Genomic DNA, 25,874 nt, shown 5'->3' on the forward strand with positions numbered 1-25,874 from the left:
ATGGCAAAATTCCAGGCAAAGGTATAAAGAAAGGAGAAAGCACGGGCATTTCAAAGAAGTAAAATTGTCTTATATTAGGTAACATAAGAGTTTATATTAGGTAACATAAGAGTATAAAGAAGATATGGTGAGAGGTAAGATTCCTTTGAAGCTCAGCACAGACTATTACCCACTATCCTCTTGTAGCTATTATCTACTAACTTCTTGGTCACTGCTCCCTGCTCATATTGACTTTATGGCCCTTGGCTCACAATCTTCCTCTCCACTCCTCTCTCACCACCATTCTAAGAGGCTTCAACATCCAGATCTCCTTTGACTTCTCATTCCTTGACATCCTATTTGAATCTTGATTTCAAACACTGTACTTCTTGATCATAATCTTCTATCCTTTCAGTTCACTTACTCTGGTCCTTCCATTCCAGCAATTCTTTCACCTCATGAACCCAATGCATTCCTCTATGACTACCAATTAATTACCTCTCAATTCCTCACCTCTAACTTGTAAGGATTCCAAGATCCATCATGCTATTTATAATCACTCTCTTGAAACATCTTTGACTTCCTTACCCTCTTTCCCTCCGTCATATTAGCCTGGCAAAATCTTAATTTGATTAAACCCAAGTACCCCACTAATTCCATACTGGTATCAAATAGCTAAATGTTAATGGAAAAATATTACAAAATCATGCTAACTGGTCTTAATTTCCAATCATAACACAAATCTCAAACTATAACATTCTCACCCAGCCAGCGTGACTCAGCAGTTGAGCATCAACCTATGATTCATGCAACTGAGGTTCGATTCCCGGTCAGGGCACATGGCCAGGTTGAGGGCTTGATCCCCAGTATGGAGCATGCAGGAGGCAGCCAACAATGACTCATCATTGATGTTTCTCCCTCTCTCCCCCTCTCCCTTCCTCTCTAAAATCAATAGATACATTTTTTTAAAAAGGCACACACACACAAAACGGTAACATTGTCCACTTGGTCTGATTTTTTTATTCTTCAGCTCTTCATAAGGACTCTTTTGCTCCTCTGTCTTCAAACAGTCAATAATGCCTCAGCCTCTTTTTCACTTCTTCCTCTCTTAACTATCCTGAGTGATGATGGAATTTCACTTTTTTTTTTTATCTAACTTTCTCCTTTAACAACTATCTCCAGGAAAAATCTCTCTTCAGTGAGCTAGATTCCTAAAACCATGGAAACCTGACAGGCATCTCAACCTTAACATATTTAACACTGAACACTTGGTGAATACCTGCTCCACAAACTCATTCATCCCCACACCTTCCCAATCTAAATAAAATGTATGGCATCCATCTAGTTACTTAAATCCAAAACCCAAGGTCTTTCATTTCTTTCCTTCATATTCTTTGCATCTGATATATGATCAGCAAATCCTGATGGCTTAACCATACACCAAATCCATTTACTTCCTTCTATCTCCTCTGCTATGCTGTAGTCCAAGCCTGTCTCCATTACAAACTGGTAAAGTATTTAATATGAAATGCAAAGAAACAGCACATCAAGGATAACCCCTTGATTTTGGATTGCACAAATGAGTAAGAGTGTGGTTCCACTCATTAAGATGACAATTATAGGAAGATGAAAACATTTCCTCCCAAAATCAATATGAGGCTTTTATTGCATAAAATATTGCAAAAAAGTATGACAAATCATTCAGCATCTCACTGTTTCTATAGCTGGACAACTCAGATCTTATCCATCAGCCTGCCGAACTATTCCTTTTTCAGAAACAGATACCATCCAAATTTTTTCTGATATCCTTGTTTTTAGCTGTTGTGGCTTGCTGAATCACAAGTTCAATGTTGTTTGAAGAATCAACTCATCTTTCTGGGCTTGAGATACTTACTGAACAAGAAAATGCCTGATCTCATCTGAACTCTGCAGATGTATTTTTTACCCAAGAAATTTCTGATTTCAACAAGAGAACCATTCTCCTGAATAATGATGTTGATGGGGAAGTGAGCATACAGAGACCTCACCTTGTAATGGAAACCCAGTGTAATACCCTTGATCATGTTCTATACATGACTGCAGAGAGTGCAAACAGTGGCCAGTTCCTTTCTATTTCCCCACTGTTTGTCAACCCAGAACCGGCTCTTTTTCTTTCCAAGGAGACTGAGTTCTACATTGATGCAACTGAAATCCCTTCCACAGGGTGCCTCCTGGGCCCTTCACAATAACTGTGCATCCCTTTAGAGTGATGTTGACATTTTCTGGGATATCGACAGTCTGATTGCTAAGAACGTTCTTCATCCTCGAAGCAGATGCAGCAAAGAGCAAGATAAACATATTTTATGGGGGAGGGCAGTGAAGGGACATAGACAACAGGTTGAGATTTGGACACATTTAAATTTTAGATTCCTATGGAAAACTAACTGGTGATGTCATATAAGCCACTTAGTAGACAGCTTCTGAAGCTCAAGAGCTAACCTGGATTGGATAAAGATTTGGGCATCATTAACATTACTGAATCCAGACAGGTAGATAGCATTACTTAGGAAGGGTCTATAGTTACAAGAAAAGAGTCATGAACAAAATCCTAAAATATTACTCACATTTAAAGGATAGTGAAAATAAACAAATCTAAAACTAAAACTATTCAAGAGATACTGTTCTATTAGAATTCCAGTTTGGAGAATTTTTGGAAATCATCTAATTCAATCTCCTTTCTAAAAAGCAATTCTACGGAGGTCATGTGGTCAACCTGATACATTATTTGGATAACGTTAGTTGTATAAAGACTTTTTTATGATAAGCAAATCTACTTTTCTATAATTTTTCCTCATTAGTCCCAGTTTTGGTTTGTGAGATAATGTTGATTTAGTCTATTGCTCCCACTATGACAAATGAGTCCCTATGGCAGCCTGGGGGCCTAGGCTCTAATTTTAGCCATGCTCAAATAAAAATATAAAAGCCCCTTCCACCTATGGATTTAAACATGCTAATTTCTTCTACATGCCACATTCAGGTTGCAGACCCTTGCTAACATTCTGGTTACTACTTACTTTGACTATGTTCTCAAAATTTGCCATCCAACAAAAATGACAGTAGTTAAAATATTAGATTCATGATACTACAGGTGACTTTTCATTTTTCATATTCTATAAAGTCATATTTTTTAAATTTAAAAATAAATATTAAAAGTGTTATATTCAAAACAGAATGTAATACTTTATCCTCTAACAAGAGCAAAGTAAAGTGCTTTGCTTTACTTCTGTGTAAACCCTCCTGGGGAAAAGGGAGGTTATAGACACTATACATGCTATATACCATGCAGTTAAGTAAATTTCAAGGAAACCACTTCCAGTAAGATTACCAGATTTAGGCAAACAAAGAATAACAAAGGGGGAGCTACTTATAGCATATCCTTCACATTAAAAACTTAAAATAAAGCCTGGTCATTAATTATTTTAACATTTATTCACTGAATACCTCTTATGCATCAGATACTTTAGGTATGAGAGTAATATCGGTGGGGAGACAGCAGAGATGTACCTGCCCTGTTTCAATGGGACACATTTTCAATGGTACAGATTTTAGATAATACAAGAAAGTTGTAAAAAGAAACCAACTGCTTCTAAACATAGTATGTCCTATTTATTTAAATATGTTCAATGACCATTTGTCAAGGATAGGTCAGGAAACAAATGCATGTGAGAGAGGTCCTCTGTGGAGCAAGTTATTTCCAAGCCATCTTCCACACAGTTAAAGAGGTCTGCAGAGGTGCTTCTTCTTCCAAGGCAGCAGGACATACTGCAGGGTTTCCCCCCCTACCAGGCAGATATATTTGGAGCCTGAGGCCTGCCCATTAGAGTGACTCCAAATTTGGCCACATGACTTATATCTCAGCACACACCAAAGCCTTAGTCTGTTAGGACACTTGCCTCTGAAAACGATTTTTCTAACACTTTCCTAATACAGATTAATTTTTACTGAAAAATGAGATCCTTCCAGAAGATTACTTAAATTGAACTAAATATCTGGAGGTTTTAATGGTGAAGGGAAGGAAGGAATGGGTTTAAGATTAAGAGGTAGGGAAGATGTGGACTCTCAATCACTGTTGGTGGGCGCAACTTTGGGGGGAATAATTGGTCAAACCACTGAAACAAACTTAAAAAAATTAATTCTAGGAATTTACTTAAAGAAATAATTAAGGATGTGTGAAAAGAATTTGTTCAAGGACACTAATCACAGCATTGCTTATAACAGGGAAATACTAGAAACAATCTGTTTATTCAACAATAATGGATTAAAAGTTATATAACAATACAAGGAAACAATACACAAATATTAAATGTGTACATTTACTGACATGAAAAGTGGTTTGTGATGTACTGTTAAAACAAAAAAGTATATTATTAAATATATATACTACAGAATAAAAATTGTACAAATAATTGTACATATGCTTATATATAATGTATGATTTATGTATATGTCCTTAATATGAGTTTTTAAAAGTTTAGAAAGCTATACATAACAATACTTATATTATGGCAAAGTAGATAGAGGCAATTTTCATTTATTTCCATAACAAATTTTTCTAAAATGAACACATTACTTAGAAGGCTACCTATGCTGAAGCAAAGAAGAGAGAGACAAAATAGGAAGGCAAGTCCTACCCATGGATCTATGCTATTGCAGAAATAATAACAGAAAATTATTCCTGGGGAGAAAAAATGGTAAGGGACCCAAGCATCTCCACTGTGTATTACAATTAGGATAGGAGCTAAAAAGCTTAAAATGCAAAAGTTGTTACTAATTTACTGAAAGTTATGTCTATTATATTAAGTCATGCTCACATTGGCTCCTCCTGACATTGGTAAGAAGAAGGGTTAGAAAAGAGGGACGAGGTGGCATAGGGAACCAAAAAAAAAAGGGTGCATATGTGTGAGAGAAGTAACACATTGGTTCATTTTTTTCTTCTTTCCATATCTTTAATCATCTTCTAACATATCATATAACTTATGTTTATCGCTTGTCTCTCTCCTCCCAGATTCTTGATGGCAAGAATCTTTTTCTCCTTTGTTCACTGATGTATCCCAAGGACCTAGAACAGTGTCCAGCACATAGGAGGCCCTCTATAAATATTGGTTAAATATTTAAAATATTAAATTGTTAAATACTCCTTTTCACTCCGTCACCCACCCTGCTCCATTCCAGCTCCTAATTCATCAATGTGACTCATCCTAACCAAACTCAAAGGGGAATAACTGAGGCTGAAAATCAATGGTGGCTCTACATCAAAGAGGAAGAGAAGGAAAGAGGGAGGGAGGGAGGAAGAAAGGGAAGAAAGGTGGCTTTAAATTTATACCTTACCTTGGTTGCTAACAATCCCATCCTGTTTTTGCCTTTAATCTCCTTTCTAAATTCTCAATTCCTCCCAAATTGTGATTTCCTTCTGTAAATTCAGCAACACTCCTGGTCACTTGGGTGATAAAACAAACTTAAAGAATAATAACTGAAAGCTGTAATCAGTTTCAATGGAAGGAAAAAAAAAACAGAAACTGGGAAAAAATATTTGTGTGTCTCATTTCTTTTTCCCTTCATAGCTAAGCTGCTTCCAGGAGTGATCTACATTGCCTCTACTTCCTTATTTACCATTCACACCTCAACTCTTTTGCTCTTAATAAACCCTTTCAACTCCTTACTTACATGACCACTCTGTTACTCACTCCTTCAAAACATTTACTGAACACATACTATATGCTAGGCACTATGCCAGGCTAGCTGATTCAGTGGTAAACGCAAGGTCCCTGTTCTTATGCACTTTGAGTAGAGCAGGAAGACTGACAGCAACAATTAGGAATGATGAATGATGAGTATTATTAAGAAATCATGAGATAGATATGACCTGTGTTAGGGACAGGAAAGGCCTCCCTGAAAATACAATGTTTAAAAGGAAACCCAAGGAGTAGAAGATAACAGATGAACAAGAAGAAGAGGAAGAGTGCTCTAGGAAAAGGAAATAGTTAGTACCTGCAAAAACCTGAAGGAAGGACAGAGAGTATAGTGCACATAAGGAGTGGAAAGAAGTTCAGAATGGTTAGTCTTCTGGTATAGCCAGCCCCTTAAAAGGCATACTATTCTAAGACTTTATTCTATGGACAAGGAGAATAAAGGGGGAAGGACACAAAACCTGAGATTTATATTTTTTTGAAAATCAATACATTTTTCTTACCGCAGTCAGAGTGGAAGGCAACAAGAACAGATGCGGATGATATAGATGGACTCTTGAAACTCTTGATATCTACGAAAACAATTTCCTTATACCTCTTTGTTTCTTCTCAGACACTTTCAATATATATTATTTTCTTCTGCCACTTTGACACTACAGCCATTTCTCAACTCTCCTACAAACTCTCCTGGGTTGCCTCACATATACTTCACAGGTACCCCCCCATAATGTGACGATGACTTCCAAACCAGTATCCCCAGTCCAGATCTCTGAAAGCCAGAGCTGCATTTCCTACCATTTATGAGATGTATCCACTTATGCAATGACATATGTCCAAAACCAAACACAAGATCCAGACCCCACAAATCTGGTATTTCCTAAATCTGTTGATGGCACCAATGTAGTCACCCAAGCCAGAAATTTGAAATGCCATTGATGACCTGTTTTTCCATCATCAATCACCAGGGAATATTGATCATCTTCTAAACATGACTCAAATCCATCCTTTCCTTTCATCTCCAGTACCTAAATTTATACTTGCATAAATTTTCATCTGGATTATTCAGTAACTGGTCCTTATACTTCCAGCAACTTTGTCTAATCCATTCTCTACATCAGGGGTAGGGAACATCCAGCCGCTGTATTAGGCTCTCGAAATCATTTGGTCTGGCCCCACCAAGGCAACTGCAGGAGAGGCTCAAAATTTAATAAATTCACTTAAACGTTTGACCAAATATAGCAGGCTAATTTTTAAGTTGATAATTTTGTATGGCCCACGAATAATGCTATAAATATCCAAATGGCCCTTGGCAGAATAAAGGTTCCCCATCCCTGCTCTACATCATGAAAGATTCTTTCCTAAATTGTTTCTTCAGTTTACAGGAAGAAGTCCAAATTCTGACATGACACACAAGGTCCTTTATCTGGTCCTTTTCTGCCAGAAAAGGGCCTGTGCTCTCCATCTATGAAATCTGCCAGGTTTGGTCACACCGAACTTGGAATGCAGATGCGGATCCCTCAAAATGCACCATGGTTTCTCAAGCTGCCAGGTGTGCCGCTATTCCCACAGCCTGGAGCATCTTTCCCATCTTGTCCACCTGGAAATCACCCTGCATTCTTTTAACATTCAGTTAATGTCCCTTCCTCTGTTAATCCTCTCTAGTTCACATCACGGTTCTCTCCCCTCTTCTCCCTTCTCCTATACCCCAATAAAGACAGAATTGGACATTTCTTCTACTTCTCTTCTACTGTGGCACTTACCAAACTGTGACTGTTTACATGTCTGTTTTCCTGGCTAAACTACATATTCCTTGTTGACAGTGTACTTTTTCATGTTTGCATCCCCATACCCTAACCCAGAGGTGACACTCAATAAATATTTTTCTTTTTTTTAATTTTATTTTTTTAATAAATATTTTTTAAATAAATGAATGCTTACAGAAGTGGAGTGATGTATTAAGCTTTGTCTTTATAGAATGGAATCTTGGAATATGCTCTGAAGTGCCTAAAGCCATTCAATTGTGAGTTCTGCCTTGGGGAAGAGAAAGGGATATGTAAAATAGGGATTCACTACAGTGGTTCCAGTTTATCGAGCATCCAGAGGAACCCACGTGATAAGACTACATGCCAAAGATTTCTATACAAATTGTAGCATTATTTAGAATTGCAAAAAAATGTTTAAATTGGAAACAACATATATGAAACTTAGAATGACTAACTAAATGAGGGCTTGTTCAATGATCTTTTAAAAATGGTATTTTTGAAGAATATTTAATAACCAGGGGAAATGCTGTTTGTTCCAATCAACTAGAAAAAAGAGGTATATCATAATCCCAGTTTATAAAAGCCATTTTTAGAAATATAATGGTTTAAAAACATTTAGGAAAAAAGCCTGAAATAAACTATATTAAATCATTAACACTGTTTACCTCTGGGTAATTTTCTATACCTAATGTCATTCGACAAATATATTTTTTAAATAAGTTTTTATTGACTGGAGAGGGAGAGAGAAAGAGAAACATCGATGAGAGAGAAACATTAACATCAATCGGTTGCCTCCTGCACAAGCCTGCAACCCTGGGCACGTTCCCTGATCAGGAATCAAACTGGCGAACTCCTGGTGCATGGGTCAATGCTCAACCACTGAGCCACACTGGCCAGGCGGTTCAACAAATACTTACTGAACATCTACCTATCTTCTACTGTACAGTGATAAGCAAGGAATATCTGTTCCTGTCCTCCTGGACCTAAACATTATTATACTTTCATAATCAACCAGAAAAAGCAAAATAGGTTAGGAAAAAAATAGATGGGATATTTATATCACATAAGGTAAAAATGATTCCTAGAACTTCTCTGGAATTTAGAATGGGAATAATTTTGACACAAATATTTCAATAAAAACCACCCAAATGTCTTTTACGGTGATGATGAACTATATCACGATACTGTAACTGCCTAGATCAGAAGGCAGAAGGTAATAGAGACACTAAATCTCCAGACTTCCTCTTCCTGTTAGATTTAAAAATTAACAGCAATTAGAAATAAAATTTGCTCAGTTGAAATTTAATCTTTTATCCATCTTCAACCACATTTCTTTTCTGTTTCTCTCCCTTCCACCATTTCTTGTTCTCGTTCTCAATGATTTATTCCATCTATTTAAATGAAACTTTATATTCCCCTTCTTTCAACCATGGAACAGCCAGTTTAAGATTGTGCTCTCCCATCTTGGGGATTCTCAGGAAAGATAGGTGCTTCAGAGGGGATCTATGGTTTTGAAGAACATAAAAATAATTTACAAAGAATCTCAAAACTGTAGCCCTTTTAAAGCTCCTGCTTTGTAAGGTATCTCAGATGTAAAAAAAAAAAAAGTAGAGATAATATCTGACTAGAACAGTGACTAATTTACCTTCATTATTCTTCACTGTAATTATATTACTAGTTTATATCACTTATAATACTTCTAAAACTTCCTAGGGTTTTCAGCTCACTAGAAACACAGTGATAAAGAGCAAAATTACTCTAAACTGCTCTGAGCTTAAAAACTTCAGCACCACAGCTGAATGGTACATGTTTTTAGGCATATTAAAGAGTAAATATAAACTGTAGGACTTATTCAAGTGCTGAAAATAGCTATGCTATGAAATACTTTTCCAGAAATATTTTTCCTAGAGAACTCAAATAATTGAAATTTGTAATTAAAGTACATACACAGGGCATCACAATAGGCATCACAGGAATACAGAGAATTAAATGCTAATTTACTGTTGTTACGTCAAAAACATATGCCCACAGAACTAGGTGATAGAATTACTGATATTCATTCATTCTTTCAACAGATTTTTACTCTCTTCCTACTCATAATTCTAGGTGCTGTTAGACATAGAGCAGTGAACAAAACAGATAAAACTCCTGCCCTCATAGAGTATGGTACTGGACTGATATAGATAATAAACAAGAAAAAATAAGTAAAACATTATGCATAATGGTGATAAGTGCAAATGAAAAAATGAAGTAGGAAAAAAAGATGGAGAAGGTGTAAAAGCTAGTGGGGAAGGGAGCAAGCCATGTGGCTCTTTGAGGAAAGACATTCTGAGCAAAGGAAATAGCAAGAACAAAGGCCCAAAGAGGGGAAAATGCTTATTATGTTTAAGGAAGAGCAAGCAGGCCAATGTGGCTAGAAGAGAATGAAGGAAAAAGGGAAGGGGAGAGCTGTAGATGAGGTTGGAAAGAAGGGGTGGGGGTAGTGATGCTGAAGCTCCTAGAGCTTTTCAGTTAGGCTTTCCTGGACAGGTAAAACAGCAACAGGTTGAAATGAGGGTGATAGGTGATTCCAGGTAATTAGAGCAAAGGAAAACAAAAGACAAGGGACCAGAGTTGAAAATGTTTAGGAATCAGAGGCTGGCCTAGTGTATGAGTATACATGCAAAGGGAAGGCAGAATGAATGTGAGGCAAGGGGATTGTGGGGGAGGGGTGGCAGTAAAGGTGGTTAAGGATAAATATTCAGTCTTTGATCCTCTGTTTAGAAACTGTGGAAGAGAGACATAGGGTACCTGGGTGAAAGGCAAGCATTTGCTGTCCCTTTAATATAACCCTTTACTTTCCCTGGCAAGAATCAAGTCCCGCTCCAGAGAGATGCTTTAGTTGTTAGATTTATAAGGAAAAAAAAGTAGAGGTCTTTGGATTTTTGTGGGGAAAACATTTATATACATAATGAATCATAAGACAAAGATGACTAAAGAATAAGACTCAGAAGGCAAATAGAAATTGCAATTTTTTAAAGAGCATTCCACAAAATGACTAATCCATGGATAAACAGCTGAATTAATTACTACTAATTCTACATAAAGCAAAAGAGGATTCTGTTATAATTATCCACTTTGAATTCAAAGGTATGAAAGGCAAGAGCTGGGACCTACCTCATAATTCAACACCCCATATCTAAAACAGGCTTTTTAAGAAATAAAAAGCCTACACTTTACAATCCATCCCAGTAGAATTAAACAGCGCTAGAGCTGTCATACCACCACCTTAAATTGTTAGTATTAATAGGGAGCATATTAAACAAAAGCAGAAAAGTAGGAAGAAAGAAGGTTTTCCTTCTGGATCACCACCTGTGCAAAACAACGTACCCCAAAGGAGTCTACTGATTAATCATATAAGGCCCTTTCAGCTACATGCAGGAGTGTTGTTTGGAATAATGGGATATATATATCATGATTAAATCCAATAAACAAAGTTGTTGCAAAATCAAAAGAAATTTTCCTTAGTATACTCATGAGTTGCACTAATGCTCCCTTTTTGGAACAGAGAACAAAAAGCATGAGGCAATCAGAAACAATCGCCTTCCTCCTGATCCTTGAAGAACTCAGCCTACTTAAGGAATTGGGTTTGCTTCTCTAAGCTTTCTTAAATCCCAAATTAAGAGTAACTCACCCTCATCATTTGTCTCAAACAATGAAAAGAGCACAATTAAAAACTGCAGCTCGTATCCACTCTTGAGCATGAGATGTTATAAATCCCAGAAAGTAGAGAGAGAAAAATCATCGACCAGATACAAATGATGAAACTTCTGCCAGGAAAAGCATCTTTCTACATAGGATAATGTTTGTGCTCATGTCATTTTGTACTCAGTATTGGTCTGTGTACAGTTATAATTGAGAGACAGCATTTCATACTTTTTAAATTAAGCTCATCCGTTTTAAAGTGTGTGTTTTTTAAGAGCAAATGTCGGAATGCCAATATTCTTTCCTACCTACAGCCTTCCATGAAGCATTTTTCCATGCAAAGGCTAGAACATCCTCAAATGCAACTCTATTAGCAGATTCAAACTCCCTTCAATACCATACATAAGCGTTAAAATGCCTTTATACCACAAAAAAGTACAACAGCGGTTTGCAAAGGTGTGGTTAATTCCGCTGACTGGTAGCGATTTGAGCAAGCAATGAGCATATAGGGTGCTCTGAACCGAGTAAACGGGACCCCGGCCGCTTCATCTCCAAGATGCAACAATAAAAGCATCCTGTCCAGTCCTCACACAGCGCCAAAAAACCCTCTTCCCGGGAGCCAGCGACCGCGGGAAAAGAGCCGGGCTCGGGGCCGGGCCGTCTCACCTTATAGACGTCCCCGTAGGTGCCGCTGCCGACCCTCTGGACGAGCTCGAAGTCATGCTGCGGGTTCCGCCTCAGGATGTCCGCGGCAGGCCGCAGCGGGGCCTCCATCTTCGCTCAGCGCCCGGCCCCCCGCCGGCTCTGCCCGCGGCGCCCCGATTCCCGCTAACAAGGACAAGCGGCGCCGCTTCCCAACATGGAGCCTCTGCCCGCAGCTCCGCCTGCACAAGGGACAAGCAAAGGCGGGTCGGCGCCGCGGGCTACGACCCCGAGCAGCCCAGCCCCCTTCCTTCCGCCCGCCCGGCCGGGGGCCACGAAGAAGCGGACCAGGAAGAGTCCCCGGCGTCCCGCAGCTCCGTTCCGGCCGCAGCCCTTTCCCTCCGCAGCCGACCGCGAACTGTCCGGCCCGGCTTCCCCGCCCGCCGGTCACCGGGGCGGGCTCGGTACCTGAGGGGGGCGGCCCCGCTTTGTTGAGCGCCGCGCCCGAGACCTACTTCCTCGCTGGCGCCTGCGTCCTACGTCCCGGCGCCTGCGTCCTGCTTCCCAGCGCCCGCCCGCCGCTCCAAGTCTTGCGCCGCCGCCTCCCGTTGCACCGCACGTCCTCACGGGCGGCGGAGGCGCGTACGGTGGCCGCGGCCGCCGCACCACGTTCGCCACCCGGGGCTGCGTCACCGGGAGACACGTTCCCGGCCAGCGTGTGTCTGCGCCCAGCGGCCCGCCCGAGCGCGCCGGCCGCGGGACCAGAGTGCCGCCCTGAGGCCTGGCCGGGACACGGCAGCCTGGCCGGGCGCGTCTCGTCAGGGCCCAGGCTCTCTTACCCCCTCGCAGAGATTAGGGGCGCCCTTGGCGTTCATTCGTGGGCCGACTGGCCTCCGCTAAACAGCCCCGAGATTTGTCAGGTAAACTTAGTGACGGGTAGAGGGAGAAGGGTGGGCGCGAGGGCGATGGGAACGCAGCGCTCCCAGGTCACGGGAAAAAGGACGTTGAGGGCGCTGGGCCAGAAGTAACCTGACATTGGGGTGCTGGGAAGGAGGTGGGGGAGTGCCAGGTTAACTAAGTCGCGGCACACCCTACTGCACCTTCCTGTTTTGCAAACGATTCCCGGTGGCACCAGTTTAAGGCTGCCCTGTACACCTACACAACCTGTCTTCCGCGGAGTTTTCCCGAGACGGTTCTGAAATCTTGAATTCCCGGGAAGTGTCAGTGGCGTTTATTCCTGTTGGACGCGCACGCTGTCTCACCTCGGGTATTGCCCCTTTGACGGGATCAGGAGTTCAGCAGAAGCTAGAACAAACAGAGGCAGGGACCACAGCCTGGTTCTGGTTCTACCACTTCCCCAGTATGTAATCTGGGACAAGACGTATTGGGCAATATCTCACCGTCCTTATCTGCAGCTTGAAAGGGATAAACTTTTGTATCTGACCTCCAAGAAAGTGTTTGTAAAGCACTTTTTAGGATTATGGAGAGAGTCATCAAATGTAAGAGGTTTAAAAATACTTCCATAGCAAACAGGAGTTCAGGGAAGTAATTTGGCTGCTTTTCACAAGCTGTTCCTCAGTTTCAGTTCCAGTCTTGTTATGAAGGTAGAAATAAATTTGCTGGACTTACCTATACTGGCAAAGTTATTTCTAGAGCCCAGTAGAAGTTTTGAACGGAAAAGCCAGATAACGCACAGCCAACACATTTAGTGACTGAAAAATCGCAAAAGAGCAGATGTTGGCTTGTGGCTTTGAACATCTATTTCAATTTTGTTCTTGGGCAGTATGTTTCTTGTTGATCATTGTAATCAACCGTATAGTGTAGAAATTAAATTCACACCTTAACAGGGCATGGAATATATGTATTTTCTTGTGCTCCCTGCACAAAGGGCACTTATTTAGGGAACATAAGTAAGCTCGGACTTACATGCTCTGTGGACAAAGCCTATGTGTTTGCTGTATTGAAAAAATTGTTGAAGAACAGTTCCTTCTTTCAGAGCTTTTTGGCACTTGTTTTGGTGGACACATACTTTTGGCTTCAATGACTCAAAATCTTTTCAAATGTTCTGCTGGTATCCTAGTACTTGTTTACTGTCATAGATTCTTTTTTCTTCTCTGACCCGATAAGCATTGATCCTTTCTCTAGTCTGAAATTTATTTATTCTTACTTACTTATACAGAGAATTATTCTACAGAGGATTATTCTACAGAGAATTTGAGGCATCATACAGGAAATACATACTATAACACAGACAAAAATAAGTAAATGAGACAATAGGTAGGATGTTAAAGAGAGGGAAGATAGGATAGTGGAACAGTGTAACAAATTAGCCAAAACAGAGGGTTTTATAGTGTTTTTGAGATTGAAATAAAAAGAGAGGCATATTTTTTTCCTAGTACTAAGACTTCAGAAAAATTTACCGCATGAGCCTTCATAAAGTGGAAACTTTGAATTCCCAGTTTGAAACAAGGATAATTTCCTTCTGATAACCCTTCAAGCATGTTATTCTTGAAACACAATGTTTGATATGAATTAAGCAGTAGAAAATTTGAGGTCAGAGGTTTCAACAAGACCTTGGAGTGAAGATATTTTATGTTGCCAGTAATGACAGATCCATATGCTTTGACCATCAACTCAGAGGTGGATAGCATGGAAAAAGTTGAGATTCTATGTGGTTGTTCAAAAATGTGTCTGCTATAATCATTATTTTACTTGTACCACAATTGATGCAAAGAGGAAAGCATTTACTTTATACTAACTCCAAAAGAATCTTAAGGATTTTAAAATACTGGTCAAGTTAATTTTAGTAAGATCAGTGAAGTCATTGCTAGTGGTTAAATATTACATGGTTGGTAAAGAAATTAAAATTCAATTTCCATAAAATAAACATATAGTGCATAAATTTAATTTTACGTCCTAAACAATTAAGCACATAGTTTCAAGGTTGACAGTTACATAATAATAAATTATAACTAACAGGAGAGTTTTTTACAAACTACCCAATTTTATAACGATAAGGTTTAGAATAAGAATAAATATGGCTTGATAGGCTTTCATTCCAACCTAATTATCTTACTTTCTTAGTGTCTTCATAATATCTGATACGTAACTATGTTCCAACTTTTACTCGAATCTATAAGCAACCCATAAGGGTTTGTTCTATGCTTTGCAATGTTATTTCCTTCTTTCAAATTTTTTCATGAAATGCTAATTGTAATCTATGGCCTATGGTTTCAACTTTAGACAAGGCTGAATTTTTAAAAATTGGAAACATAAAAATTTTTAACTTCTATCTAGGTAAGATTCACAATTTACTATGCAAGACAGAATGGCTAATTAAACCCCTCAAGTGTGACAGAACAAAGCGTAAGGAAAATATTTTAGTCTCTAGAACATATAGATTTAAGCAATATAATCTGATGACACTTCTAACATAAACTAGTTGCAAAGTGTAACTATGCGACTGAGTTTGTTGCTCTGTAGGTTTGTTAAATATAAATGAGTTAAAGAGAGGGAACAAGATGGCGGCATAGGTAGCAGCTGTACCGGCCGCCTCCCGCGCCACTTCAATATTATAACTAAAATACAGAACAACCATCACTCAGAACCTCCTAAAATCTAGATGAACAGAAGCCCTGCAACCAGGGAACTGAAGAAGCACTGAGACCGGTAGGAGGGGCCGAGACGAGGGTGGATCTGGGCTGAATCCCGGAGACGCAGCTGCGGGCCCACACCTGGTGCTGCTGTTTAAACCTGGGAGGGATAGCTCGGTGGCGGCAGTTTCCCGGAGGAGTGAGGGGGTCCCAGCCCCACATCAGGCCCCCAGCCCAGTGCTCCTACAACCTCGGACTGTGAAAACCTGTGGGGACTGTCACTGAGGGTCTCGGAGGCTGCGGGAGCCCCAGCAGCTCCTCTTACAGGGCCCGCGCACGGACTCACTCAGACGCGCTCCCTCTGAGCCCCAGCGCAGGGCAGCAGCTTGAAAGGAACCTGGGACACTTGGGGAGGAACTAACCTGCCTGAAATTGGGGCGAGGTGGAGGTACAGCTTTCTCCTAGGCAGAAGAGCTGGCAGAGGCCATTGCTCCTTTGGTGAGCCTTCCCACCACATAGCAGGCAGGCAGGTGCCATATTTGAATTGCCAGCACCTGATTCACACCTTTGGCCCCGCCCAGGTGATTCCTGGAGGCCCCACCCCTCCCCACCTGCAAGCCCATCTAGGCCATTTCCAGTGGCTTTTCTGTGCAAGTGGCCTCTCAAGCCTCATGCTTAGGACTTTCCTAAAGTCTCTCAAACAAGCAGCAGCGGGCCCCATATGACTTGATAAGTATGGCCCCAGGCCTGGCACTAGTGGCAGCCTGCATTGGTTCATAGCGTGGCCTCTCCTGGACAACGCCAAGCCCAGCACAAGTAGCAACCAACTACAGTTTGCTGAGTGGCTCATGCTGGGTGGCCCTGGGCAAGGCACTAGCACAGGCTGACTCTACACCTCCCCGGAGGCCCCAGAGATAGTGCACCTGGTGGTCCGACTCGACCATGCTGAATTACAACCCTACCACATCCACGAGTGACACACTCAAGGGGCACACTTGGTGAACACCAAAGCTTCACTGAAGTAAATTGTGCTCCATAGGGGTGTCTCTATCACAGCAGCTCTTTGGCTGTAGTTGCAGCTGGTCTTCACAGCCGATTGGCCTGGGGGGTGAATTCCTCCTAGTGATGCCAACAGCAACCAAGGCTCAGCTACAACAGGACAGAGCCCACAGCCCACACAGGGGGCACCTAGAAGGCACAGCTCAGGTGACTGGGGAGGCTGAGCCACTGGACCCTACAGGACACCTACTACACAAAGCCACTCTGTAAATTCCAGGGGACATAGCAGCTCTACCTTATACATAGAAACAAACACCAGGAATCAGCCAAAATGCGGAGGCAAAGAAACATGTCACAAAGGAAAGAAGAGAAGAAATCTCTAGAAGAGGAACTAAATGAAATAGATCCAAGCAAGCTAACAGATACAGAGTTCAGAATTTTATTTATAAGGATGCTCAACCATATTAGTAAGAGTATGACGAAAATAACTGAGAAAATCGATGACATAATAAAGTACCAATTTGAAATGAAGGCTACATGAACTGAAATGAAGAATAATTTACATGGAATCAACAGTGAAGTGGAGGACGCTGAGAATCAAATCAGCAATTTGGAACATGAGGAAACAAAAAACACCCAACCAGAAGAGCAAAAAGAAAAAAATCCAGAAGTATGAAGATAGTATAAGGAGCCTCTGGGACAACTTCAAGAGATCCAACATTTGTGTTATTGGGGTGCCAGAAGGAGAGGAAAGAGAGCAAGAAATTGAAAACCTATTTGAAAAAATAATGACAGAAAACTTCCCCTACCTGGTGAAAGAAATAGACTTACTTACAAGTCCAGGAAGCACAGAGCATCCCAAACAAGAGTAACCCAAAGAGGCCCACAGCAGGACACATCATAATTAAAATGCCAAAGGTTAAAGACAAAGAATCTTAAAAGCAGCAAGAGAAAAGCAGTTAGTTACCTACAAGGGAGCACCCATACGACTGTCAGCTGATTTCTCAACAGAAACCTTGAAGACAGAAGGGAGTGGCAAGAAATATTCAAAGTGATGAAAAACAGAACTACAACCAAGATTGCTCTACCCAGCAAAGCTATCATTTAAAATTGAAGGTCATATAAAGAGCTTCACAGATAAGAAAAAGCTAAAGGAGTTCATCACCACCAGACCAGGAAATGTTGAAGGGTCTTCTTTAAGAAGCTAATGAACAAAACAATCTGATAAACTAAATAGATCCAGAGACATTGACGCAGGCAACAGACGATCATATTTCAGAGGGAAGGGGGGTGGAGTGTGGGAAGAGATTGACCAAAGAAGTTATATGCATATATGCATAACCCAGTCAATAACAGGGTGAAGGCCTGGGGAGGGGGTGGGAGTGAGGTGGAGGGGGTCAGTTGGGGGGGAAAATGGGACACCTGTAATACTTTCAACAATAAAGATAAATTTTTTAAAAATAATAAAAATATAAAACTTATGATAGTATTAAAAATTCAATAAACATCTGTTTAGAAATTATGCAGCAATCCCTTATGTAAGTATGGAAAGAAATACCTTATAAACAAATATAGATATATAGATATATATAGATATATATCTATATATAGATATAGATATAGATATAGATATATATCAGTTAAGTGTTGGAAGACATCTGCCATAACTATGATATGGATTTTCAAATAGTTAATCTAAAACTGTTATTTCTTGGCCCTGGCCAGGCAGCTCAGTTGGTTAGAGCATCATCCTGATACACCAAGCTTGCAGGTTTGTTCCCAGTCCGGGCACATACAAGAATTAACCAATGAATACATAAATAAGTGGAACAACAAATTAATGCTTCTCTCTCTCAAATCAATAAATTTTTAAAAATGCCCTATTATTTCTCTTGCTAATTACGGCCAGTTTTCTATGAGGCAAAAACCACTTTCTCAAAGTACATATAGGAGAATTCTATTTTGTTCTGGATAGCAGTAGAACATGTATCTCATTCAGAATCAGTCTAATATACTGTTTAATCTATAAATAAACACTTTAAAAACAAAAAGGACGTAAAATATAAATGAAAATGTAACAAGTGAAACAAAAAGGTCATTAGGATGGGTGTTTATTTTTTTGTATTTTTTTTATTGGGGTGACAGTGGTTAATATGAACATAAAGTTTTCAGGTGTGGGTTTCTATGTTACAAGATCTAAATATTGCTCTATGTGCCTACCATCCAAAGTCTTATCTTCTCCCATCACCATATATTAATATAGAATGGGCTTTTTAAAAAGAAGAGTTGAGCCTGCCAGGGTAGCTCAGTTGGTTGAGCATCATCCCGTGCGCCAAAAGCTTGCTGGTTTGGTCCCAAGTGAAGGCACCTGTGGAGGCAGCCGACTAATGTTTCTTTCTCTCTCTCCCTCTCCCTTCTCCTCTCTCTAGAACCAATAAAAAAAAAAATGTTTTGTTTTAAAAAAGAAGAGTTGAGGAAGGCAGTGCACAACCCTTTCTTATGCAACTTGACTTGCTCATCTGATGTGTTAAAATGCTGTTTCTATTACCCTGATCCTGACATGGTGATTTTAAGGTTTGTGTAAGAATTGGTAACAGAGCTCCTGTATTCAATTCAAAAATTAGTCCTGTCCGCAAATTCAGTAACTAAGAAAAGATATATATTACAAATAACGTATGTTGTTCCTTAACAATTTCCTCACAACATGAGTATAATGTTCAGAAGGGGTGCCTAAAGTTTGCTTACCCCTCATGTAGACTAGTATTCTGAGAAACTAATGCAGAAGAGGCTACAATGCCTGTCTGTGGCCCTGTCCTACAGCTATACAGCTCTTTCAGGATTCTAATAGCTCTTTTTTTCCTTGCCCCTTTAAGGCAAGGATGATAATGGCTCCCCACTGTTGCTAATTTCAGGGTGCTTCACTATCCCTTGTTGGTTCCTTTAACCCTGTCCTCATTTTATAAATAGTCCTTTTATTAACTTCTCTTTCTGTGCTACCTTTTTCTTGCCAGAACACTGATTGGAAATAACCTCAGGAAAGAAACCCTCGCTTTCTGGGATGGTATTACTCACATATCTGATGATTACCTGTATAAACTATTTGTCATGGAAAGTGGAACAATGTTTTTTCGTAGCATGGAGTAGCATTACAATTGCTCAAATAATTATCAATAGTGGCATGTGATGGAATGCTGATGGAGAGCATAGCATTGGAAGACCAACCGCCAGCACTTAGCAGCTTTGACAGTGATGATTACTAAAAACTGTGCTATCATCTGCTCTGACTGCTTCTTTGAGAGTACATGGGGGAAAGGACAGAGCCTTGAATTCCAAACTTAAGGCTTGAGTAGAAAACCGGAAAGCTGCTTTGACAGCTTGGAAGAAACCCATTATCTCTTATAGCTGCAGGGCAGATATGGCTGAGGATGAGCCCAGGGCCTAATGGTAAAGGCCACAGAGTTGCAATGTCAATAAAATGTGAGACCTAGATCTGTTATTTGAAGGTAAGAGCACAGGTAGAGAAGAACTGGGACCCTGCTGCATGAAATGGGGGCATTTAGACAGATGTGAATAAGGCTGAGAACTTTGGATAAGAGTTAGATTTCAGCATAGCCCTGATGGAGGACAAGACCTGTTCTTGAAGAAGAGAGCTTATGCACTGAAAGAATTACAGGATCTTGCCAGATACTTTACTGAGGTTCAGATTTGATTTGTTGACTTGAGCAACTGGTAGTCCTTCTAAATTGGTTACTTGAAGGTAGTAGTTTATATGCTGAGATGCCAGAACTTCCCTGTCATACTGTAGAGGCAGGAATCTGAGATTCAGGGAGATGGGAATGTTGGACTTGCTCTATTATGTGCATCCTGTGTAGTTATGCTCTATTCATACCATCCCTAGGAGGGTCCATCAGAATTACTTTTATCAATGCATTGAGTAAAGAGCCACATATATCTTTGAAACATTCTCTGGTGACTGTTCTCGGTTGGAGATTGATGATGGAGATGGCCCAGTGAAATTGGGATCCATGATTCAGTGGGAATATTGAGATCCTGATTAAGGCCAGGTGGGGATTCCTGTCAAAGACATATTCAACACAATTACTAGGAAGAACTGATAATCAGGGTGTTTGACTACAGGGATCTTTGGTGGTGGTCTATAATCACCAAGTCTCTAGGAATAAATGAAAGCAGCAGCCTACTTAAGTGCTACTTGACATACTAAGCAGAAAAATTCTAGACCTGATTAGCAGAAACCTAACTGAAATCACTGTAACAGAGATCCAAGACATATCACCTAATTCCTAGATTCTAGCCAGTTCACAAACCAGGAGTCCCTTAGTTGAGAGAGAGAGGCCAGGTTCCTTTGAGGAAGGTAGCGTGGTATAAACAGTGAATCTCCCTGAGGCAATCCCAGAGGAACTTGTGACCTTTTACCAGGGTGAATGAGAGCTGAAGATTGGGGAATTCTAGAGATTAATAAATATTGGCCCCAAATATTAATCCCTGCAATCTCAAAATACCACCAAAATTCCAGTGATCAGAGTTGAAACTTAAGCAAGTCAAGTGTCATCTTGATTCAGGTCCATTTCATAGTGGGTACAATGTATTTTAAGACCTATGTGGGGTTGTTTTTACAGTCCCAAAATGTATGTGGGAAGAGCTATATCAGGTAGCAGAATCCCTACTTTAGGTTTATATGGTATAAGAGCTATTATGATTGGAAGGGCCACGTGAAACCTTTCTAGCTAATTTACCCTCCCCTGTGCCAAAGTAGAAATCAAAATTAAACTTTATCAGTGGAGGGATTACAGGGATTAGTGTCATCATTAAAGATCTGAAAGATATAAGTCTTTCCGTTTTAACTCATCTGTTTGGCTCATGCCAAAATAATTTTAGAGAGTGTCTGTGGATTATTAAAATTTTAACATATTTGCCTACAAGATGACTTGTCCTATGGGTGTCAGTCAGCTTCTACCCATTCACCTTGGTGCTAGTTAGGTGGACCCATGTGGGAATAGGAATGGAGGCTAAACATGGATTCAGTAGCGTGGACTTCCACTTGCCAAGGATATTATGGTTATTGCCAGTGTGGAGTGTTTAACCTGCTTATAGCAGAGGTCACTGCAGAGACTTCAGAATGGTACTATTCCCTATATATAGACTGGTCAACCACATGGTGGCAGTTTAATTACACTAGATCCCTTCCATGATGGAGAGAAGAGTGATTTGTCCTCACAGGAATAGATACATATTCCAGAAACAGGTTTACCTTCTCTGCCTGAAAAGCTCTACTAGTACCATAATTCATGGACTTACAGAATGCCTTATTTCATCACCATGTATCAAAAACAACATTAAATCTGAGCAAGGAACTCATTTTTCTATGAGGGGAGTATGACAATGGAGTCATGCCCATGGAATTAACTGATCTTACCTCAAACCCATCACTTAGAAGCAGCTAATTTGATAGAATGGAGGAAAGGCCTACTGCGGGATCAGTTGTGGTACTGGCTGAGAGATAACCCTTGTAAGGACATGATATAGGACTTGACCCAGTAGCCAATATATGTGGCCATCTACCCCATATTCAGAACACAGGGGTTTGCAAAAGTAGGTTTACAGTTGTAATACAAATAAATAATACAATAATTAATAAGTAATAATACAAGAATAAACTTTTGCATACTCACAACTACAAACCTACTTTGCCTACCCTTGTATATGGGCCTAGGAACCAGGGAGTGGATTTAGGAGTGGCTCTCCTATTATCTCTAATAACTCACTTGAAGAATTTTCATCTCTACAACTTGTTTCTATAATTTTGCCTTTAAAACATTGCACTTGGTGGATCCGAAGCCCCTAATACCCAAGGCACAGATATTTCCAGATAACACAGTCATACTTAAATAAGCTTAAACTACCACCTGACTGATATGATGTCTTAAGATCACTGAGCCAACTTAGAGGGCATCATTATACTGGTTGGGGCAATTGGACCTAATTACCAAGGGTAAATTGGTTATTGCTCCACAAAGAGAACAAGAAGAACTATGTCTGGAACCCCAGGTATATGCTAGGGTAACTCTTGGTGTTCACATGTCCATTGTTACTCGACAGCAGGAAATTGCAGCAACCCAGTAAAGGTAATACCACTAAGAACTTGAATCCTATCCTCTCTCTTCTTTCCTTACTATTCAGAACCACAATTTTGTTGACCTTTTCTGAGTGGCTATGTCCGTGAGAGGAGACTGAGCTACTCCCTAATCCTAGTAGTGAAGTCTTTATTGGCCTATCTTCATTCCTCTTTTTAAAGGAATGACTTAGGCTTAGATAATTGTGGACAATGATACATGAGGAAAAGTCTGCTAGAGTGCTTCTAGGAAGGTTCCTCACTTTTAACAAGCTACACAAAACACAAACAAAGCCCAAAGAGAGTAGGAGGAAGGAAATAATAAAGATCAGGGCAGAAATAAATGAAATAGAATATTAAAAACAAAACACAATACAAAAGATCAGTGAAACCAAGAGCTGGTTCTTTGAAAAGATAAACAAGATTGAAAAACCTTTAACCAGACTCATCAAGAGAAAAAGAGAGAGGACCCAAATAAAATCAAAAAGGAAAGAGGAGAAGTAACAACTGACACCAAAGAAATACAAAGGATTGTGAGAAAATATTATGAACAACTCTATGCCAACAGATTAGACAATCTGGAAGAAATGGATAAATTCATAGAAACATACAATCTTCCAAAACTGATTCAGGAAGAACCAGAGAATCTGAATAGACAGATTACAACTAGTGAAATTGAAGCAGTAATTTAAAAAACTCCCAACAAATAAAAGTCCTGAACTGGATGGCTTCACAGGTCAATTTTACCAAGCATTCAAAGAACTAACACCTATCCTCAAACTATTCTAAAAAATTCAAAGGAGCTAAAACTTCCTAACTCATTTTATGAAGCCAGCATTGTCCTAATTCCAAGACCAGATAAAGACACTACAAAGAAAATTATAGGCCAATATTTCTGATGAACATAGATGCCAAAATCCTCAACAAAATATTAGCAAACTGGATCCAGCAATACATTAAAAAGATCATACTCCATGATCAAGTGGCATTTATTCCAGGGATGCAAGGTTGGTACAATATCTGAAAATCAATAAATGTGATACACCACATAAACAAAATGAAGGACAAAAAACATCATACAATAAATGCAGAAAAAGCATTTGACAAAATCCAGCACCCCTTTATGATAAAATGTCTCAGCAAAGTGGGAATAGAGAGAACATACCTCAATGTAATAAAGGCCATATATAAGAAACCTATAGCCAACATCATATTCAATGGGCAAAAACTAAAAGCATTTTCCTTAAGATTAGGAACAAAACAGGGATGTCCACTTTCACAACACTTACTCAACATAGTACTGGAAGGCCTAGCCACAGCAATCAGCCAAGAAGAAAACATAAGAGGCATCCAAATTGGAAAGGAGGAAGTAAAATTGTCATTCACAGATAACCTGATATTGTACATAGGAAACTCTAAAGACTTTATCAAAAACTACTAGATCTAATAAATGAATTCAGCAAAGTAGCAGTATACAAAATTAATATTCAGAAATCGGTGGCATTTCTCTACACAATAATAAACTATCAGAAAGAGAAAATTAAGAAAATCCCATTTACTATTGCAACAACAACAAAAAATAGGGTACCTAGGGATAAGTTTAACCAAAGAGGTAAAAGACCTGTACTCAGAAAACTATAGGACACTGAAGAAAGAAATTGAGGAAGATATGAATAAGGGGAAGCATATACTGTATTTATGGATTGGAAGAATGAACATCATTAAAATGTCCATAATACCGAAAGCAAGCTATAGATTCAATGCAATTCCTATTAAGATGCCAATGGTATATTTCACATATCTAGAACAAATATTCCAAAAATTTATATGGAACCAAAAAAGATTCTGAATAGCCTCAGCAATCTTGTGAAAGAAGAACAAAGCTGGAGGGATCACAATACCTAATATCAAACTATGCTACAAGACTATTGTAATCAAAACAGACTGGTACTGGCATAAGAACAGGAATATAGTTCAATGGAACAGAACAGAGAGCCCAGAAATCAACCCATACCTATAAGGTCAATTAATATTTGACAAAGGAGGCAAGAGCATACAATGGGGTAAAAAGCTCTTCAATAAATGGTGTAGGGCCCAGCTGGTGTGGTTCAGTGGTTGAGTGTCGACCCATGAACCTTGAGGTCACAGTTCGATTCTGATCAGGGCACATGCCCAGGTTGTGGGCTCAATCCCTGTAGGGGGCAAGCAGTAGGCAGTGATCAATTATTCTCTCTCATCATTGATGTTTCTTTCTCTCCCTCTCCCTTCCTCTCTCTGAAATCAATAAAAACATTTTAAAAAAATAAATGGTGTTGGGAAAATTGAACAGGTACATGCAAAAAAATGGAACTAGACCACCAACTTACACCAGACACAGGAATAAACTCAAAATGGATAAAAGACTTGAATGTAAGTCATAAAACCATAAAAATCCTAGAAGAAAACATAGGTGGTAAAATATCAGACATCTCGTAGCAATATTTTTGCTGATATGTCTCCTAGGGCAAGGGAAATAAAGGGGAAAAAAATAAACAAATGGGACTACATCAAAATTAAAAGCTTCTCAGCTGTAAAGAAGAAGAATCTCTTACCCTTTGGGACAGTATGGATGGACTTGGAGAATATTATGCTAAGTGAAATAAGCCAGGCAGCGAAAGACAAACATCACATGATCTCGCCTATACGTGCAATCTAACGAACTTAATAAACTGATGAACAGAATAGATTCAATGACATGGAAGCATAGAGGAGACTGACGAATGTCAGAGGGATGGAGGAGGGCTAGTGGGTGGAGGGGGAGAGAGTAACCAAAGAATTTATATGCAAATATGCACAACCCAAGGACACGGACAATGGTGGGGAGAGGTACTGGGGAGGGGGAAGGGACGGGGTGGAGTGGGTCATTGGGGAGAAAAAGGGACATCTATAATATTTTAAACAAACAAAAAAAAAAATTAAAAGCTTCTGCACAGCAAAAGAAACCATCAACCAAATGAAAAGGAAGCCCACTGTATGGGAGAACATATTTGCCAATGACACATTGGCTTAGGGGTTAATCTCCAAGGTATATAAATAACTTATACAACTCAGTGCCAGGGAAACAATCCAATTAAAAAATGGGCAAAGGACTTGAATAGACACGTCTCCAAAGAGGACATACAGATGGCCAATAGACATGAAAAAATGTTCAACGTCACTAATCATCAGAGAGATGCAAATTAAAACCACAATGAGATATCACCTCACACCTGCCAGAATGGCTACCATCAATAAACCAGTAAGTGCTGACCATGTGGAGAAAAGGGAACCCTAGTGCACTGTTGGTGGGAATGCAGACTGGTGCAGCCACTGTAGAAAA

The 25,874-nt window shown here is 39.8% G+C and overlaps 2 protein-coding genes and 1 pseudogene across 7 annotated transcripts in view; 1 reads left to right on the forward strand and 2 right to left on the reverse strand.

Moving 5' to 3' along the window:
* MAP4K5 (mitogen-activated protein kinase kinase kinase kinase 5) overlaps positions 1–12,542 on the reverse strand; it is a 93,195-nt gene extending 80,653 nt beyond the window's left edge. The window contains exons 1-2 of one of the 4 annotated variants that reach the window (XM_081116251.1): positions 12,310–12,517; positions 11,819–12,036 (exon numbers count right to left, since the gene is read on the reverse strand). In XM_081116251.1, the coding sequence (XP_080972377.1) occupies positions 11,819–11,926 (108 nt within the window). In that variant the 5' untranslated portion in view covers positions 11,927–12,036; positions 12,310–12,517. Of the gene's footprint in view, positions 1–6,208; positions 6,278–7,643; positions 7,737–11,818; positions 12,037–12,142 lie in introns of those variants that run through there. The other 3 variants (XM_081116249.1, XM_081116250.1, XM_081116252.1) reach the window with 3 other exon arrangements.
* Positions 1,720–2,295, reverse strand: LOC308564587 (large ribosomal subunit protein uL6 pseudogene; annotated as a pseudogene). The gene has a single exon. The product of its transcript is annotated as a large ribosomal subunit protein uL6 pseudogene (transcript).
* ATL1 (atlastin GTPase 1) overlaps positions 12,349–25,874 on the forward strand; it is a 52,924-nt gene continuing 39,398 nt past the window's right edge. For both annotated transcript variants that reach the window (XM_081116286.1, XM_081116288.1), the window contains exon 1: positions 12,349–12,714. The gene's annotated coding sequence lies outside the window, so the exon portion shown is untranslated. The remainder of the gene's footprint in view (positions 12,715–25,874) is intronic.

This window comes from Miniopterus schreibersii (assembly GCF_964146895.1).
Source record: "Miniopterus schreibersii genome assembly, chromosome: 1".
Classification (NCBI taxonomy): Eukaryota; Metazoa; Chordata; class Mammalia; order Chiroptera; family Miniopteridae; genus Miniopterus; species Miniopterus schreibersii.